We start from the raw sequence: 20,540 nt of genomic DNA, 5'->3' as shown, positions 1-20,540 counted from the left end.
GAAGGTCTCCACATCAGATGACAAACTGAAATGGAAAAGAGGGTCACTAGGAAACACAGGTAGCTCTTTGGTATCCAGAAGTTAATGAAAATTAAGCCCGAGGAGAAACCCGAGCTATGTAAAAGGGACATGCAAGTTAGTGAGGTTCAAATTTGAGAAATGTCACAGTCTCTTATGGCAGTGTGGCAAGCACCACCCCCCCAACCACCTTTCCTCAAAGGACACACAGTGGAGTTATCTTGTGTGGCTCTGAATCAGCGTCATTCGTTCAGCTGCTATTCTCAGCCATGAGACAGAAGAATGAGGCAGATATGCTGTAGAAGCTCTACAGTAGTATCTTTTTCTTTCATCTGCCCCATGAATATGCCACACCCTCCAGTGAGCACATTTGATCCTCTTTGAAGACCAAGGCAGCTGCCTCACCTAGGGCACTCTCTGGGGACCAGAGGAAAGCTAGCACAGTGAGGTCAGTCCAAAGGCTCTCCTTAAGCACAACTATCTCTCCTCTCATCAGCCCTGGGAACAAAGTCACAAAGGACAGATGTTGGTTCCACTGGTCTAGCTCACTACAGGGAGCTTGTCTCATGGATCGCTCTTCACATTCCATCCTTACTCTGTAAAATAGAGAAGGAAGGGTGGGATTCTGCTCTCGGAGACCTTTTGGAGGTCCACCTATGCCTAGAGAGAACTTCTTTAAGAGAGAGGCTTTGGTTTCCTCTGGAAGTAAGCTCTGGGTCCTGAAGTCCCAAGGACCCTGCAGGCTGCATTAGCTTAGTTCTTGCAAACAAAAACTGGGCCACTGTGTTGGGATCACAGGTGTTCTGCCATCATGGCTGTCTCTCTCCTGTTTGGACTTTTGGCAAGTATCAGACCAGTACCCTACTCTTTTTTTAGGATCCACTTCTGTGGAGGGCCATGCCCTAAGGCAGGCCACAGGACAGGCCAAATGGGAAGGGATCCCAGAGAGTACATATTCTCCTTAGACCATTTTTAGAATGTGATAACCTAAGGCCTCTTTCTAGATGTGTAATACAGCACTTACAGATGTTACTCTTCAAATTTATTGTGATGTAAAATGCACTGGCATCTTAAGTTTAGGATAATGGGAGAGAGGCAAGCATGGTAGCTCACACTTATAATTTCAGCACTTGAGAAGCTGAAGCAGTACAGTTCCCAGTTTAAAAATAAATTATTTCATTGCAGCAGTCTAGATATAAATAGGAAGCCCCAAGAGATCCATTGAGCAGTTTGTAGCTCATTTAAATACAACTTGGCTTAGCTGGCCCTCATTCATATATGCAAAAGTAACCTCTGGGATACTGATAAATAAAAAAGAAAACTTCAAAGGTTAAGATGGGAGTCAACACTGAGTTACCTATACACAGAAATAATGTTAGTCACCCTGATCTAATTTATAAACAAGAACAAGTCAGGTAAAACACACACACAGAGGCAGAAAGTCATGGCTAGCTTGACAGGAACCCAAGGGGCTTCTGTGATGCAGGTTTTAGGAACTAAAAACGAATTAAAATTCTGCATGCCATTTGATTGTATGAAAGATATACAAGCAAGACAACAAACCCCTATCACTGGAAGTTTCATCCGTCTCCAAAATACAGGTGGGTAAGAATGTAGATAGAACTCTTTTAAATGCTATTGAGTATTTTGGCAAAACTGAGATTATTCAGATTAAAGATTAGATGTCAAGACAGAAGATGGAGAAGGTTTTGCCATACCAGCCCCTCTAGGCACCTTTTCTATAAAGCACAATGTGATGAACTTGTGTGAACTCTGCTCTCTGCATGCAGTGGGGACTATGATATACTACTATAGGCTACATTCAGCATCATTTTATCTCCTTTTGGCCTTCAATAATGCAAACCATAAGGTAAAGAACAAACTTTGATGTTTAAATTCTCCCATCTACAGAACCAATAAATAGTTGAAATACAATGAACACCCACCCTATTGTCTTGAATAGTCATGCCGGGGAAAAGCCAATTTCACGGAGCTCCCGGGCATCAGCTACAGGGAACTGCCTGTACTCTGTGTATATCCTTAGTCTGAGCTGTAAGGCTAAAGGAGGTAAAAAGCTAGTCCTTCTCTTTCAAAGTCACTGCAGGTACCATGATCACTGACTGTACTCTGTGGGTGACTGGAGGGGTTGGACAGGGGAAGCAGACGGCTGGATGTTTCTGTACAGGTTCTTGGGTTGAGCGCAGAGCTCTCACCCTAATGTGCAAGTCTGCAAAAAGCTGCATCCTTCCCAACACACGTGCACGGGGCCGCCCTGCTGTTTACCTGTACACTGCGGGCAGCAGGAGTCCTGGGTGCGTGAGGGGTTCTGGCAGAGCAGTGGTGGGCACACCTCCGTCTCACACAGTACTCGGCCACTATGACAGGTGCACTGTGTACAGGAGTCAATGTTCCAAGTTTCCCCTTCCACAAAGTACTCTCCTCCGGGGGCGTGGCAAATGGAAGGCGCACTGAGCTCTGGGTTCTGCACCACAAAGTCATCTGAGCAATGACACAGAATGAAAACGCAAGAAATTAATCACCTTCGGCTTCTTCAACTACCAAAGGAACTGGTGGTGTTTGTTTTAAGGGAGAGAGAGAAAAAGTGAAATGTCTGAAGAGTTTCTCTCACCCTATTCTTATCCCACCAATAGGAAAGGAAAGAACAATTTTCATGCCAAGAAACAGGAGACAAAGAGCTAATCTTAGGAAGTGAGGTTCAAGTGGCTGAGTCTGTCGATAGTCCTGAGAGAATTCAATAAGAATTAAATTACAGGGACATTCTCTCGCCAGAGCATCCCTGCGAGTGTGCGGGAGTTGTCTGGAATAAAGACTGCTCATTTACTGAATGCTTGTTATGGTCCAACTATTTCCAGGCTGGGCACTTCTCACTTATTTATTTCATTTTGTTTCTTCCTTCCATTGACCTTGTGAGGGAGGCACTATTATCCGATTCCACATATTTTGAAAGCTACCAGCTCAGAGCATTAAGCACAGTCAAGGGGCTGGAACCAAAATCAATGGTTATTTGGATAATGGATATGCCTCTAGATTAAACAAAACTTTCAAATGATGGATGTCCTGTCTGTTTTATTATCTTGGGATTCTGAGCACTTTCATGCTTGGAAATATGGCCCACTGTCAAGGAGCCACACCTCACCTCAGCCAGCTGCCAGCTCCCTGAGTGGAAATAATATCTACAGTTTCAACAGTCTGTGACCCCTTACCTGAGACCAAACATTTGGTGGACAACACTATCATCAACTAGAGATATGCCCAGAGGCTGATGACAGTGATTTCTTTCCCCAGAGGTGAGGTGGCTTTCAAGAGCCTTGAACGTTGAAATGTCTACAGAGGTTCTGGGAGTTGCCCTGATGTGCTGCTGGGAAGTGAGAAGGCATTAAATATATTCGAAGAGTCTAAGTACAACAAGCATTTCAAGGAGGTGTTGACAGCGGTGCATCCCGCTGAGAAAGAGCCTAGAGATGTCACTGCTGGCTCAGGCAAGAGCTCAGTGGATGCTGAGGATTGAGGGAAACCACCATGTCTGTGTAGATGTGCTGAGCGCACCAGGGCTGTGTGGAGTGGGCAGTAGTGGGTCAGTAATACTGATGGGATATAGTGAGGGCTTTGGGGTGACTTTCAGGTTTCAGGACAGGTTTATCTCAAGAGAAGGGAAGTATGGGAGAGAGTGCTAGCTGGTGATCATACTGCTGAAGAGTTAGGGAGCTCTTCCTTCCTCCCAGGAAAACACTGACAGCTCCAGCATGGGAGGAGTAAGAACCTGTTCTTATGGCAGGAAGGAGTCCACAAGTACAGAAGGCCTTTTCCGGTGTCTAGACAGAAGAGCTCACATACAGCAAATGACTAAAGACTCTGGGAAACCGTAAGTCTACACATACACGCATAGGAGTGTTTTCTGTATATGTACATTCAGAGAGTCCCTATGTGAATTCATGTGTGTGTGTAGGCCAGAGGTCCATGTCTAAAATTTTCAATATCTCTCTCTGTCTCTCTCTGTCTCTCTTTGTCTCTGTCTCTGTCTCTCTCTCTCTCTTTCTCTCTCTCTACCTACCTACCTACCTACCTACCTACCTACCTACCTACCTACCTACCTACCTACCTACCTATAGAGGTTTGATTAGCTGGCCTCTAAGTCTCAGGGTTCCTTTAGTCCTCCCTCAACCTTATCCCCCAGTGTTGAAATTGCAGTGTGAGCCACCGTGCCTGGCTTTTTAAAAACATGGGTGCTAAAGATCAATGTCAGGCCCTCAGCTTGTACAGCAAGCCCTTTACCAACTGAGTCGTCTTCCATCCCCAACAGTGTGTCTATTAACTCTGGTTTAGAATTTTCCCAATTAGAGAAAGATACTTCTGGTCCCACTGACTGCAGTTCTGTTCTGATATGCGTCTTTTTATTTCCACCCGTCTTGCTCTGACTTCCTTGCTGGTAGCTGACAGAGAGCCAGATGCAGGTCCCCAGTCAATATGCACCTCTAATAAAGCATGTCTTGAGGGAACAAATGATTTTCTCTTCCTCAAGGAATTGGCACAGACACAGAGTTCTACTTCATCAAACTGCTTCTGACCTGGTTGACACGGTAGCTGCTTATACTTTACTTGCAAAATATGTGGAAAAGGAGGCAGCTGATCAAGAACACATCTAACTGCATTATGGGAAAACAAAACAAGACATTGATTCTGCATTTATGTGCCAAGTGCAAAGGTATGGGAGCTGCCAGTCTAGTAATTGCTGAGGCATACAGAATCTTAACAGCGGAAAAGGTCTTTATGTACTGCAGGTAACGCAGGTGCAGGCTGGCCAGCGTGAGTTACCTTCCCTGTTCTGTTCTTCTAATAACTCACCTTGATTATTATTATTAGGACTTGTGACCATTCCAAATGTCTCCATTTGGCAAGAGTGCCAACCATCCATTATTTTACACAAGAGCAACAGCCACAGAGGTCGGTAATTCTTTCCCTTCAGTCCTACTTGGTAAGTTATGATCTTTTATTAAGTAAAACTCTCACCAGTCTCCTTCATTTAACTCAGGCCTTCAACCCTAACATGCTAGCAGTAAGCTGGAGGGTTGGATCTACATATCTAAGTCCACAAACCTCTAGGGGTAAAAAAAAGCTAGTCCAAAGAGCACTATAATTGAGTCAACCATTCAAAAATATGGAGAACCATTCCTACAGCTTTATAATTTTCTTTGGTCTCTGGCTAATTATTCACAGTACCCTGTTCAGCCTGTGGCTGTTAATAACAGAAGAAGCCATAGACAGCTAAGAAGTGACCTGAGGACTGACCCAACACCTCCCCCAGAGTCACAGGCAGGTCCCAGGCCCCACAAGGCTAGAGGTGGTTGCACAATAAGAGGGTATCCCGCTTTTACCTGCGCAGGACGGGCAGCACTGCCCAGGACGGATGGTGGGGTTTCCGCAGGCAGGCACTGGGCAGGTGATGAGGGCACACATTTCCTTTCCATTGTGACAGTAGCATTCCCGGCAACCATCGTGCCAGCTTTCCTCATTTTTATGGTGATGGCCATCCATGGACAGACATGTGCCTGACAGGACAGGCGGCCCGGCTGAAGTAGGGACCTCTGGATAGACAGAAGGCAGCCTGGTAAAGAAGCAGCTATGGCATAGGAGAAACAGTTCATTGTGCCCTTAAATGAAACAGAACTCAGTCACCAAAAACAATATCCAGGGAGGACAGTCAGTGGTACAGGAAAGGCTTGGGGAAAGAATTTAAATCATTAGGCCCCCAATTCTGAAAAACAAGAGAGAGGAAAAAAATCTGCAAACACAGTTCCCTCTGGGGAAGTCTTGCTGAGTGTCAAGCCTTCCACTTATTTTATCCAATAAACAAGTACTGACTTTGTAACAGATGTGACTAACTTTTCATATATGAAGTTATATGAAACTTTATATATGAAGTTTATCCTGGAAGTCTCATCCAATGGGAAAATTCTGGACCACTTGCAGCTACTAAATGTTTGATTCATAAGATGGCTGAAATGATCGTTTATATTTTTGTTTACTGTGGTTCCTTCGAAATACCATAAAAGTAACTGTTCAACTTTGGGGGGGGGGTGGAGCATGCTTCAGGGATCTTTTAATGTTTGATTGGCATATTATCTGATCACTAAAACAAACCACAATGGGATGGAGATTTGGGAAGCAGAGCTGGGATTGAGATAAAGGTTGAAGACACACTCGGTGTGATGGCTTAGGAACGTTACTGGAAGAAGACTCTGGCTCTGGGGTCACAGGAGATCTTTGCCTAGATACTGCTCTGGCCTGCTGTGTGCTTCTTTAAGCAAGTCTGAATTCTCATGAGAAGCCTGTTGCTAGGGAATGTCTATGTGAACAGGAGTTTAGATACACCCACTCCTGAGGATGCCAGGATGAAGCTCCTTCCTGTACCAATCCCATTCCTCTGTGGGATGCTGGAATACACTGTAGGAAAAGTGAAGCTGGAAGAAATGATTAACTTGGTCATTTAAATTTAAATTTAAACTTATGTTTTAAATTTTGTTCCAGGGAGCCCTTTCAATTCCACGAAAGACAGAGGGTATCCTGTGGGAGGGTCCCACAGTGAGTGACATTTATTTCAGAACAGATAGCAATTGCTTAAACCAATTCATTACAGGATGCCCTTCTGTCCTTTGTTACCTTGCTTCGAGGAGGAAGGACTTAGACTTACCTCTGCATTTGCAGATAAGACAGCCATGACTGTCCTGCTGGAAGCCCAGGGGGCAGATCTTACTGCATGGAAGCTCTGGACATTTCTTACATCGACATATGTCACAGCCATGCTTATTCTTCCTGGGTATAAAATTTTGCCAGAGGTCAGAAAATCCAAAAGTCTCAAATGATGCCCAAGTCTTCAGACCACAGGTCAATGCTATCACCATTTAAGCAGAAATCATGGTACATCTGCATTCTGAACTCCTAGGTGAGGTATAATTAGCTCTCATGACAAGGTTTAGAACTGCCCAATATTTATATGCTTTTGGGATGTAGCCATCCCCAGCTACACAGATGAGGGCTTAATTAGAAACACGGTAGCAAATCTAGAGAACAAACATGAAACTCCAGGAACAGAATGGTGTGAGATATATCCCTGGTCAACGTTGGGAAATTAACATTAGAGGAATTTTGTTAGGGCTGTGGGCTGTCCCAAATAGTTGTGTCTTTTGAGAATTTCTATATGCTAGTAATTTTTTTTGAATACTAAGTTTAATTTTAATTTTGTGAGAACTATACAGAGTTGAAGAAAAACAGACATAAAGTTTCAGATGCAATAGTACATATATGAACAAGTCTCTGTGTATGTAGAAAGAGGAGAAAAAGGCCTCACAACTGAACTGTGTTCTGTACATTTCTGAATATTTACATGCATCTAGTTATTAAATCTTTATACAAAACTAATAAGGAAGTTAGCATACCTATATATGCTAACTTTAAATGAGAAATTATATATAAAATATAATTTTATAAATATAAATAAATAAAAATTACATACATACATATATGCTAGTAAAAATTTTAACTACTGAAACATACACGAGACACAGGAGGCTGTAAGGACTCAGAGACCTGGGAAGTCTTCATAAATGTTAATATAAGCCTTAGGCCAGCAAGGTTGTTCAGTGGACAAAAAGGTACTTGCCATCAAGGCTGATGAGCTGATACCCAGATCCCACATGGTGAAGGAAGGAAATTAACCTCTGCAAGTTGGCTGTTTTATACCTGCACACACATCACACCCATGGATACATTTACACACAGATAAATAAGTTAATGTGTATTTACTGAAAAGGAATAAAATTTACCTGGTCCTAGAGGCTATTAATCATTAATTAATTGTTTTATTAGAGATGGAGGGTACTTTATTTTGTACCAGCAGTTATGTTATAAAAGGATTATGTCTTTGTTTGTTTGTTTGTTTGTTTTTTACTGTGTGTGCACTATGTCTGGGCATGTCTACCACGTGAGTGCAGTTGCCCACAGAGGACAGAAAGAGCTGCAGATCCCTGGGATTACAGGTGGCTAGGCCCTCTTCAGGCTTACCAGACAAGCATATGTGCTCTTAACTATATTTCCAGCCCAAATAATTATAACTTTATTGGTATCACACCCATGCCTTACAATTAAGAATTGGGTTTTTTTCTTCTGAAACAGGGTTTCATGCAACTCAGGCTGGCTCTGAACGAGATGTCGCCTCTGCTTTCTGAATGCTGAGACCTACCGACAGTGCACCTCTTCATACAAAAAGTCAGAACTTGATTGCATTTGGAGACAAGTCCCCCCCCCCCCCCCGGAATCCCCTGACATAAACAGTATGGCTCCTCTCGAATCACATCACCACTGGTTCATTCAAAGACATACAAAACGGATCCCAACATAGACATGACCACTTCAGTAAGTTACACTTAGTTCCTGAATTAAAAAAAAATCGACAAATACATACAGGAATCCAAGTGGACAAAACTTGTCACACATTGTTGGTCTGCATTTCTTGGGCCGTGGGCGGCACTGACAGAGCTCACAGTTGTGGATGTCGGTGAGGAAGCCAAAGGGACAGTCCAAGGCGCAGGCCCTTTTAAGGCTTAAGCATAGTTCCTCCCCTGTGGAGACACACGGACGCTATGTTTCTTTCAAAGACAACAGAACAGATTGCATCAGGGCTTCAGTGCCTGTCCTGAATCCTCCCACTTGAAACAGAGTTAAACTTCAGTTTTACCACACACAGCATCGGCCATAGTTAGCAAGTACTGGTGGTCCTATTTCACGATTCTCACAACATGGCTCCGGGTTCTGATGGTGATACGTGAAAAAGAGTCCAACTCAGAAATGGATTTCTGAAGCCTAATTGAACCGGCTAGGCCTGGGACAGAGAGTAGGCTGGTCACCACTAATAAGCAATGACTGGGTGCAGTTTTTTATGATTTTGATTAATTAGTCACCTTAAAGCGATGATGACGTTAATGCTAACCTATGGCAATCAGAAGTTTATGGTCCAGATTTGCTTCAGATATTTACTCCATGCCCTCAGAGGTAAGATGTATGTTTGAATGCTCACAGTACACTTGTTAGCAGGGGAGCAGGTAGCATCACAAAACATGGAATGAATGCTGTGTGTCGCATTTGGGACTGCTTACTTTCTTTGATAAAAGCCTGTCTGCTACGTGACAAAAAGCAAACCATCAAAAAAAAACCTGGTTCTATTTAGCTACATTTGCCCTACTCTATTGATAAAATATGCTGGTGCTTAAATGCACTCAACTGACCAAAACGTGTGAGTGTGTGTGTGTGTGTGTGTGTGTGTGTGTGTGTGTGTGTGTAACAACTATCATGTGCCAGCTAATAAAAATCACTTTTAATTCATTTGTTTAGTCCTCAAAGTACTCCAGCACTGTCTGTCCTCTATGGACGAAGACAGAGTATATATAGGTAAAGACACTTACTAGGTCTAGTCGTCTGGTGTAGTCTACTCTGACTCAGAATCATCAGGGTGGCTAATGGGAGTGGAGAGGTAGGGGCAGAGTTCGTGCTTCAACTTGTGTGTGGTATGAACTGGCAGCTTCAGGGGTAAGCATTAGGTTTGGGGAGCAGAGAGTGGATTGCCAAGACCGACCATGCCTGGCAGCTCAGTGTGATAAAATGGAGGTCTGACTGCAGCAGCCGGACCTCCTAGGGGGATCAGACAGACCAGAATCCAGAGGCATCCCTCATCCCCAAGGCTCTGTGCTTCTGCAGTCAGCCAAGCACTGCAGAACCACGGCTGAAGTACTAAGTATGTCCTGGCAGAAGGCAGTGACCTCCCTACTTCCCTGTGACCAATAGCTTGAATCTCTAGGAAGGAGTGAAGCTCTTAAGAAGAATTTACTCTTATAAATCACAACACTGGGCTTAAAAATGCTTATGTTTCATTTATGTTACGGCTGCTGGGAATTTTTTCTTTATAATACGTCTCACATTCTCCACAGCAGTCTTAACTGCTGTCAATACATGACCTAGAACACTACTGGAGGGAAAGGAAATGGGAAGGAGATATTCTAGATCTTTCTAATAGTAAGTGGTCTTTGCAAACACTGAAGGTAATATTTATGTAAATAAATCCCAGCCACAAAATACAATGTTCTCCCATATATATTTTTTCCTAAGTATGAATAAAATAGAAATTTACAACAAGTAGTGGGCATGGATATATGCCTTTGAAAACTTCCAAAGTACAAAAGGACCTCAGTTTCAAGCACAGTGCATTCGGTAAACTTCCTCAGTGTCCAGTGAGAAAGCTTGGCCATATCTTTTTGCTTACCCCCATGACAAATGAGGGAAACTGCTTCTTCAGATTTAATGAAGCGGCAGGAGCCTGCCATCAGTGTGGCTATGTAGCCAAAACGATGTAACAACAAAGCCCAGGTGACGAGGCCGACAATGGGGGCAACCAGCAGACATTAATTCTGTATTTTTTAGCTTCAGCTAAGTTCGGGGAAAAATTAGGTATGATCCCATATTGAGAAAGAATGCGTAGCTGGAGAGGCATTCAGAGGGCTGCAGGATAAACACTCCATGACATAACTACCAATTATCCTGGGGTTAAGAAGACAAGGTTGGAGATTCATGTAAACAAACGAGGCTGCCAGGGCGGTTCTCCAGCAAACTTGGCTTTCCAAGAAAGTCTAGGAGACAGAGCAGAGGCTAGAACCTCCAAAAAGCAGGTGCAGGAAGGCAGGACCACCCTGGGTGGGAGGCAGCTTCCCTGGAGCCCTAAGGCTTCAACAACTAGAGGCAGATTGGGTTTGTAAACCCTTGAAACAGTGTGCAGACAGTGTGATGTTCATACAGACCCGAGGATAAGGCATCATTCAAGCCCTTCTCTGTATTTTATCATTTACGAGGGACCTTAAACCAAGAGAGCTGATACCCAAGGAAGCATTCATTCTCACCATTAGTCAGTCCAAGCCTCTGAACCCCGGATAAGTATATGCTGAGGCACATGAATAAGTTGCTTATTAAAGAATCACTGTCTGTGTTTGGGAGAGATTTGGCATGATATGAAGAGATTTCAGAAAACAGGCCAAATGTCAATCAAAAAGGGCAGAGGAGTCTCAACTTCCCCAAAATAAGTCTAGGAAGAACAAATGCTCCCACCCAGCTTAAAAATCTTTTAAAATGATTTTTTAAATTTCTTTTATGTATGTATACAAGTGCTCTATCTGCATGTGTAATTGCATGCCAGAAAAGGGCATCAGATCTCATTATAGATAGTTGTGAGCCACCACACGGTTGCTGTGATTTGAACTCTGGACCTCTGGAAGAGCAGTCAGTGCTCTTAACCACTGAGCCATCTCTCCAGCCCCCAGACCCCAGCTTTTGAAAATACGGGTTCTCAGTAAAGGAACCTTGCTGATGTAATAATGGGCGTTGAATCCAGACTGGACTGCAGAGCACGGGTGTCAAGACCTTGTGGCTGGAGCTGACACACAGAATTTGAAGAGTGGAGATAACGTTCAATGTCACCACACAGGAAGCTCTTGGGTGCTACCGGGTTCTTTTCTTGTTTCTGTACAGCTTAATTTATTTTAATTTGGGAATTTTGGAGGACAGGAAAGTTGTACTTAGTTGTCATAAGCTGGAAGACACAGGGCATAAGATACCATTGCCAAGATTAAAAAACAATTTTATCTGCTTGGAAAATGGTTTAAAGCTATTAGTGTAATTTCTTGTTCTATTTGGCCCCACATTAACAGACTTCAAAAACTATAATATCTTAATGTAGAAGAGATAAGCACCTATCAGCAGCTGGCTTCAACAGACTTAGGGATCATGGATGCCTAGAAACACAATACTCGTCCACAGTGTGCAAGCCACAGAGCTAATATTAAAGCTCACAAAAACAAACAAACAAACAAACAAACAAACAAACAAAATCAGTACTGAATTCAGACCAAATTATGCAGTCTGTTTCAGAGTCACATTTCAGGTAAGGACAGCCACACCTGTGTGTCAGAAGGGCAGAGAAGACCAAGCTCTAGTAAGCATGCTACCGATGTGATGGAGAAGGGGATTTCGGATGTTTATTCTGGCTGAGGAATCAGGAGAATTCAAAATAGTTTAAAAATGTGTGGGGTGTATTTTCTCCTGTGGGAGAAATGTGATATATTCAATCTAGTTTCAGAGATTGTGGCTCAGAGATGTGGTTGGAATCTATGTGGATGCAGAGTTGGGGGGGGGGTCAATAAAGTGACTGACTCTCTCTCTCTCTCTCTCTCTCTCTCTCTCTCTGTGTATGTGTGTGTGTGTGTGTGTGTGTGTGTACACGTGTGTCCATGTATGTGTCTGTGCATCCGTACGTCTGCCCATGTCTCTATGTATGCCTATGTGTGGGTCAGAGGTTGATACTAAGTGTCTTCTGCTACTTTTTACCTTATTTTTGAGATAGAAAACCTAGAACACACCAGTTTTGGCTAGCCTGGCTGGCCAGCAATCCTCCAGGGAGTCCCCTGTCTGTCCATTACCAGCCCAATGGACAACCAGCCAAACCAGGGCCAGGGTTACAGGCGCATGCCACCACACCCAACTTCCACATGGGTACTGGGGATCCCAATTCAGGCCCTTCTGTTTGTGTAACAAGTATGCTCTCACCAGATCCCGAGAAAATATCAGATCAATTCTCTGGGTAACATTGGTAAGATAGCTCTAAACTTCACTGTAAGGCTAAGAAGCCCCACTGGACATCCACTCTGGGCTATAGACACCTCTCCTTCACCAGCTTCCAAAAGACATCAAGTTGTACATGCAAATGAACACAGGGAAGCCAGGATAGAAACCATAAGAAAGGGCAGAGTACCCCCATGTGACCACAAAACTGTTTACCCTGCTTAAGGCTCTGAAGGCGATGTCTGAACAGGAGTAAAAACGATATTCAATCATATAATATGCTTTGACAAGCTCCTATTAGGTCTCGGGGGGGGGGGGTAGGGGGAGAAAAAAATCATCTGTCTACTTACTGTTTTTGCACTGACAGGTTCGACAGCCATTGTGATCCAGTTTGAAGCCATAAACACAGTCCTTCTCTTTGAGAGTGCAGTCTGACAACTCCCCGCACGCAGGTGGATCGATTGTGATGTAGGTTGGTTCTAATAATATTAAAAAAAAGGGAAAAATCAATGAAACATGTTATTACCTCTTAGACAGTATTGAGCCTTTGAAATCCCACACTACAGTGAGCACAAAAATCTCACCAGTGGCTTTCATCAAATCTTAAACTTGTACGCCCCTGTGTTGTCACCAACCCACGAGACACGCATCTTTATCTAGAGTTTCTGATAATGTGAATATTTCACTCCTTTTTGGGTACGCATGAAAACCTTCATAGGTGCTCGCAAGTGCTCTCACGCAGTGTGTCCTTCTCTCACTGACTTCCCTGCCAATCCATCCTGCACATTCCAGCAACCTGTGCTCATTTGGGCTAGCATCAAAGAGTATTTTCTGGAAGGCTATCACTACAGAAATAGGACAAGGGAGGTTAAAATAAAGTTCACGGAAGTATGCCCATTTTTCTGAGCTTATACTGTGTATGTTGTGTGTGTGTGTGTGTGGTGGTCCATCATTTGTTTGTGTATGGGTGCATGTCTACGCGTAGAAGCCACAGGTCAATGCTACATATGTTGTTCCATCACCATATGTCTTAAAGTGTCCGTGCGTGCATGCGTGTGTGTACACTTATGTATGTCCACGTGTGTGGAGGCCAGTCAGACACCACTGTTGGTTATCTTATCTTCCACAACCACTGTTGTGCAATCTCTGAGTCAGGGTCTCTTGCTCTTCTTGGAGCTCAGTAATGCTGCTAAGCTGGATGGCTAGTGAGTTTCAGGGATCTGCCATCACTGTCTTCCCAGCCTTGGGGTTATAGATGGATACCTCCCCTGTGCAGACGATAACTCTCAAGTCCTTACATTTGTATGGTAAGCATGTTAGCAACAGGAAAGCCATCTCACCAGCCGCTGAGTTTACTTTCTGTAAGGATCAAGACATATCTGTCAACCGTCAATCATTCCCCACTCGGCAGTACCTATCTAATCTACTGCCTTTTTTTTTTTTTTTTAAATAATAGATCAGATGTGTTTTTTCAGAATGACACCTGGTTTTCTTTTGTCTGTGAGGTGACATCCTGTCAGTTATGACAGATAATGCAACGGATAATAGTGGCCCAGAGGTTCCTGACAGTGGCAAAAGGAGATGTAACCACTGAGCAGCAAGGCCCAGCTTCCATCCTGAAAGAATCTAGGATGAGGTGGTAGTGAGTACCGCTCTCCGTCATTCTGAGACAGAGGAATTGCGCTGGACAGTGACAGTGAATAGACAGCCTTGCAGATAGCATAGCTTTTGTTTCCGTATTATGTATGTGCTGCTCCTCTGTACGCTGAAGCCTTACTGCCCTCATCTGGGGTGGCCATTCCCATCAGCGCATGAGCAAACTGAGGACTTTGATTTGCTCTTGTTGCAGCAGGAGCAAGTAGTAGGCCCAAAATTCACATCCGGGCTTCAGAATCTCTCCCTTACCTTCTGTGCATTACAAAGCTTATTGGATGGAACCAGCTCTGTGGTACACTGGTAAGGAACAGTTTATGTCATGCTCAGCAGTAAGAACAGCATTTCCAAAGGAAACAGAGACACTGATGTAGCATCTCTTCAACCAAAAGATACCCGAATGTCTCACGATATCTTTGTGAGATGGCCAAGTACAGGATGTCTCTACCTATGTTTTTATAGCTAGAAAACATGAGATGCAGACATCAAGTGGTTTATCTGAGTTTACATGGCAACCCAGTAGCAGGCTGGGAATAGAACAGAGCGGAAGTTCCTAGCCTTCCGTCCAACAACACTCCATCCACTCGTCCACACTGCCTTCTCAAGTTTCATCTCCCGTTGCTAAGGAAGACAGACCAGAATGCCTGTTGTTGCACTGCTACAGTCAAAAGTTGTACATTTTTTAATTGCCTACTAAAATGGAACAGTGATTCAACCCTTTGGATGTAGCTGATAACACTGGCTTATTCACAAGCTCTCCTACTAGCAATATCCTGGTCTCCACTTTCATTATAACATGTGGTTTATAAAAGGGTATCTTCTTGAGATTTTTATATAAACTTTCCACTGATATAAAATTTCTCTTTTCCTTCATTGACCAAGTAACCTTTCTGGTAGGTAACCCTAAACACCCAAAAGTAAAGTTTAAGTGAGTTTTAAGACATAATGACTTAAGAGGCAATATCACTTCTTTCTTCCATTCTCTTAAAACTTAGGCTAAACACCGCTCCCTTCCCAACCCATTCATTTCTTCTTAAAGTCACTACTCTTGTTAGTCAACCCCAAATAATGGTTCTGTTCCAGCCTTCAACCACAAGACTGCTGATGTTATATCAAATTTATTTTAGCTGTAAGTGAAGGACATAAAAGAAAACACGTATCAGCTCTAAGTAAACCACATTAAAGATTACCCCGGTGAGGAAGGCTTGCTATACTCTAGGGAGTTAACAGACCGAGTACTGGGGGCAGACTCCGAACTTCAAATACTGCTTCAGTGGACAGCTAGCGGGTAAAGAAACATCTCCTGCATATTTACACCAGAACCTTGTATTCTTTACTGACATTTGAGATGTGAACTTTAGGGGAAACTTTTACTTTCAGGGAATTATATTATGAAAAAATCACATTCAAGAAGATTAAAGTGACCCCAGAGACCATGTAATAATCAAAGGAGGAGGGAGAGGATTTTACTTTTACTGGGTTCTCGGGGTGCTAAGAGAACATGTTATCCCAGTTCACCAGGATGATCTTCCACCTCTAAGTGATACTTCAACAGTGCTGTATATATGAGTTTCTGGTGTATATTATATGACTAATGGATAGACTTAGGTGGCTAACCTGAGGCAAGGGAGTAAAAGAAAAACACAGAAGAGGAGTTTTGAGGATCAGAAGGAAAATGACTTGAGGAGCCCCATATTTTGTTCAATGCCTCAATCAGCTGTCCCAGACACGCAGCTGGCTACCTTTCTCCAGAGCAGTTACTATGTCACCTATAGAATTCAGAATAACAAGCCTCTGCTCTGTCGCACCAATGAAACATGAATGTACGAAAAAGGCTCCTGAGTATGTACTGATTCTAAATTGTTCACTTCAAATATTTTATGTAGAGTAAGCCATTCTGGATGGACACCTTTGGTGTCTCAGACATTATTTTATGCCTCTAAAATGAACAGTTTTCATTTTTTCTTAACCTGTATTAGTTGGAAGGTATCGACAAGTATATGCATTATTATTGCAAAGTCAGTAGTTAATATGGAAACACAGAGAAACTCAGTAAATCATTTATTTTTCAAAACTGTCAAGTTACTCTGGAGCTACTCAATTCACCCCCAACAGATTAAGCTAAGCCCAATCTCGAAACTGCCAATAGCTAATTTTTATAAGCCATACATATTTGACATCTTGGTTTGTTTGTTTGTTTGTTTGTTTTTTTACATTTAACGAGTAAGTATACAATTTTCATTCAAAACCAAATAGGAGCAGAGTTTAAAAGGCTCTTGGGTAGAAATGAATGTCCTGTGTTGCTCTATGTCTCCGGAATAAATGTTGAATTTTAATAAACACACGGGCAGGCAACTAGCTGTTTCTTAAGTTTTACCCGAAGTTGCAGAATATTGCCCTTCAGAACTCCCTGAACATTAGTGTGCTCAACTCCTTGCATGTGAGGCTATGGAGTCGTCCCATTTCTGTGAAATCATTGCAACAAGAACATCCAAGCATGAACTGGGTACAAAACCCCCCGCTATCATCAACTAGAGTCTGCTTTTCACCCAATATATTAATCTGCAGTGTAGGAGCTGGTCCTGTTTCTATGTCAGGGCAATCCCCTTCCTCCTCCTTTTCTTTTAAAACCAGTTTTAATTCAAGTACATTTTTTGCAGAAAAGAACTGATTTTGAAGAGTTGGGAAATATGAATGCGCACAAAGGATGAACCCATGGTGGATGTGAGCTGTGCACTTTGCTTGTCCCCGAGTCACACTATCTTGGAATTCACGCATTAAAAATGGTCATTATTCTGCCCCTTTCACTCATTATCACAGCCCTTTGTGTATGGAAATTACCTCATGGATCTTGACCTGGTACAAGAAAATCCTCACTTACACTCTTGACTGTGTTTCTACGATATAAGGTATGATGTGGAAATCAGGTTCCAGAGAGTCTATCCCTCCTGCAAGGTTAGCAGCAGTCCACTGCTCATGGAAGGTTGGTGGGACAGCTTGGTTAAACAGAGCTTCTCCTATGAAGTCTACTGGAATCAACTGGATAGAGATCGATCATTAGACTTCTTGCAAATGAGAGAAACAGCGAAGTACCTCCTTTTGTCTGTGAGAGTCAGAAAAAGCTTGCACAAGGCAGGTTTTGACATGGGGTAATCCAATACATTGATGCTTACAGGATCACCCTGAAATATCATGTGATCTTGAATCAGCTGAGTAATTAAGAAAAATGCCATAATGCCCTCCACAGAAAGAGGTCTGAAACAAGCCGGAACTCCATGCCTCGTGCTAAAACGATTTCTAAAGGAAACCCTAGAACAACTTCTTTGTAGAAAATAATTCTAGAAATAGTTTCTGAGCCTAAAAGAAATAAAGAACAAATCTGTCTGATTACCATGCCCACATCCATTTCTGTTTCCTATATCTGGGTGGAAACCATTGCTCTCCTCAACCTGATGTTTTCCTCCATGACATTTAAAGAGTCCCTATTGAACTTTGGACTGTCAGGAAGAAATAATTTTAGACCTGTTGGGATTGTGTCAGGAGTGTAGAAATTCAGACACCAATTTTTGTTTCTGTATGAGGAGCCAGAGGCTTCTTATAATATACAATAGAAATGAATGTGTGTAGCCAATTTCTTACACTTTTTTAAAATGTAGGATTTTCTATATCCTAAAGGGCTGAACAATAACATTATTATTTTTCAGGAATTAGCTCTAGACACTGTGTTTCCAAAAAACATCACCAATATGTTTATCATTTTCTAGAAATTTTATCTACCCAACTGAGAAATTAAATTTTGATTAAAAAAAGTTTAAGAATGGTTCTAATTCTAAGGCCACAGCAGTAGATCACAAAATAAATGATTTAAAATTTATTTTTATTCTGTTTTCTGGCTTTATAGTTTTTATTCTGGGCTAAATATTTTATTTTATTAGGTGTTATAATGTATTAAGTTACTTTAATCTCTGCTTTTTTGCTTGTTATTTTCTTTCATGGGGAATTCTCCAAATTAGACAAGTTGGGAAGAAAAGCTCAAATTTAACCTTGAAAGATGCTAATTTAAACTTCTGCAATGACAGTGCATGCCATTCAGTTTCATGACTTTGGAAGCAGAGTAAGACAGAAAAAGTATTCATTCTGACCCTTGTCTATGTTAACATGTGTGCTAATTACATTAGTCCATTTCTTTTCTTTGTTTCCTTTTAAGAAACACACACACACACACACACACACACACACACACACACACACAGAGAGAGTTGCTGTCTTTAGACATACCAGAAAAGAGCACTGTATCCCATTACAGATGGTTGTGAGCCACCATATGGTTGCTGGAAATTGAACTCAGGACCTCCGTGAGAATAGTCAGAACTCTTAACTACAGAGCCATCTCTCTAGCCCACATTGGTTCATTTCTAAAACAGCTAGTAAAATTATTTGTCGACTAGGTATGCCAGTGGAAATGAGGACATTCGTGGGTGGTTTTGTCTTATCTGTTTTCCTCAACTAAACCTCTAGTTTGGAGTGCACCCACGCCAGGTTTTTCTCATTACCTTGCCTACTGGGAGCTGGTTATGTCTCACAAATAACATAAATTATCTCCATTGAGAAATGAGTGAAGCTCTTTCTGATTAGCAGCCCTGAGTAGGCTCATTAGCCGTGTGGGCATGGATGAGTGGAGATCCTGGAGACACACTTGCAGGTGGCATGCAGAGCCAAACCGACAAGTTGAGTGTAGCACCACCTCTGGCAGGGATAATGACCTGGTTCTAGATTAGGAGGGAGTGCTGAAGAGCTGCTGTGTGGAGCTGAGCTCTGGAGAGCAGAAAAGCTGGAGGCCCCATGCCAGCAGCAGCTTTCCAGCAGGGCCCTTGACTCCTGTGCCTTTCTATTTGCACCCCCCACACATATACTAAGAAAAGACTTTCTGAAAAAACGTCACTATAGGCAAATTCCTAGGAAAAGTACTTTATAAGGGCAGAGACAGTCTTACATTCTCTTAGTAATGAAATAAATTCCAAGTAGGAGCAATAAGATAAATGGAATTAATTTCTCTTAGAAATTCTCCTTTTTGGGCTTAAATCATATTTTGCATGTTTTACATAGCTTTTCTCTGTAAATTCCCAAGCCTGCTTATTTGATTATGAGGGAAAAAATGAACAATTATGTTCTCTTTTCAGACTTAATTATAGTGCTCTCTTTCCGAAGCTGTGTTTTCCTTTGGAGTGGGGATGGTTAAGCCATGTGAACAGCCAATGAGTGGGAAAGCTCCAAGGCTTCCCTCACTTTATATGGTATTCAATGGCTAAATCTATCAGTATTCCTCCAGTCCCCCTGGGTTAATGGAAGCCCATCTGGGGCCATAAAACTGGAGATAAAGCTGGCCAAGACAGAGCCGGAGGAGAGAGCTTATCTGTCTTACTGCATTTTTATGTGTTACCCTGATACCGTAGTGGCCTTACAGATGTGACCCTCACTATTCACAATGCCAGCCAAATAAGTCACCAAGCTGTCAACATAACTGCAGGCCGGGAAGAGTCATAGAATGAAGTTAAAACATTCCCAAATGAAGATTGAGGGAATTCTACTAATGTAGAGAACACGAAAAAAAGAAAAGGAGAAAAGAAAAAAAAAAGGCTTGGGGCACAGAAATTTCCTAATCTGGAAGTGGGAGTTTCCATAGAATATTTATGTGAACTTAAGAAAGTCTCATTAAGTCATGGAAAAAAAAATGACATTCAAAGAGTTTTCAAATTCTTCCACATCAAGCTCTCCCTCGTCCCTTTGTATATATTTCTCATAACAACACCTTCTTCCTTCTGTGGCACTCATCCTCCAGCACTTTCTCTGTTTTATTTTAAAATGAATAGTGTGAAAATGTTCCCAAGATCTGTATTATCTTGTGGTCAGATAGAGAAACGGCTATATATTTACTTTAGACCATACTCACTTTGTATGCTTTCTCAAAAGACTCTTGGCCACTGGACATATTTTCCTTTCTTTTACTGATCTCATATTTAATAGGAGGAGGCAGTAGTATGATTATAAGATTATTATTAAATGACCACAAAAGACAAATTAAAAAAGAAATTCCTATCCGGAGTGGGGAAACCACTTCTATTAACTTAGTTGAAATAACTAAAAAGACTAGAGCTGGATTCCAGGAATAATCCTTTTCCATAGTCTGATATAGC

The 20,540-nt window shown here is 42.3% G+C and overlaps 1 protein-coding gene across 4 annotated transcripts in view; it reads right to left on the bottom strand.

The window, feature by feature from the left end:
* CRIM1 (cysteine rich transmembrane BMP regulator 1) overlaps nt 1–20,540 on the bottom strand; it is a 170,452-nt gene that overhangs the window by 22,055 nt on the left and 127,857 nt on the right. For all 4 annotated transcript variants that reach the window (XM_080932594.1, XM_080932595.1, XM_080932596.1 and 1 more), the window contains 5 exons: nt 13,044–13,172; nt 8,498–8,654; nt 6,728–6,849; nt 5,412–5,621; nt 2,302–2,517 (listed from right to left, as the gene is read on the bottom strand). In XM_080932594.1, the coding sequence (XP_080788720.1) occupies nt 2,302–2,517; nt 5,412–5,621; nt 6,728–6,849; nt 8,498–8,654; nt 13,044–13,172 (834 nt within the window). The remainder of the gene's footprint in view (nt 1–2,301; nt 2,518–5,411; nt 5,622–6,727; nt 6,850–8,497; nt 8,655–13,043; nt 13,173–20,540) is intronic.

The sequence above is a fragment of the Micromys minutus genome (assembly GCF_963924665.1).
Source record: "Micromys minutus genome assembly, chromosome: 1".
NCBI lineage: Eukaryota > Metazoa > Chordata > Mammalia > Rodentia > Muridae > Micromys > Micromys minutus.
Note: the sequence above shows the minus strand (reverse complement) of the source record. Positions and strands in the feature narration are given on the sequence as shown.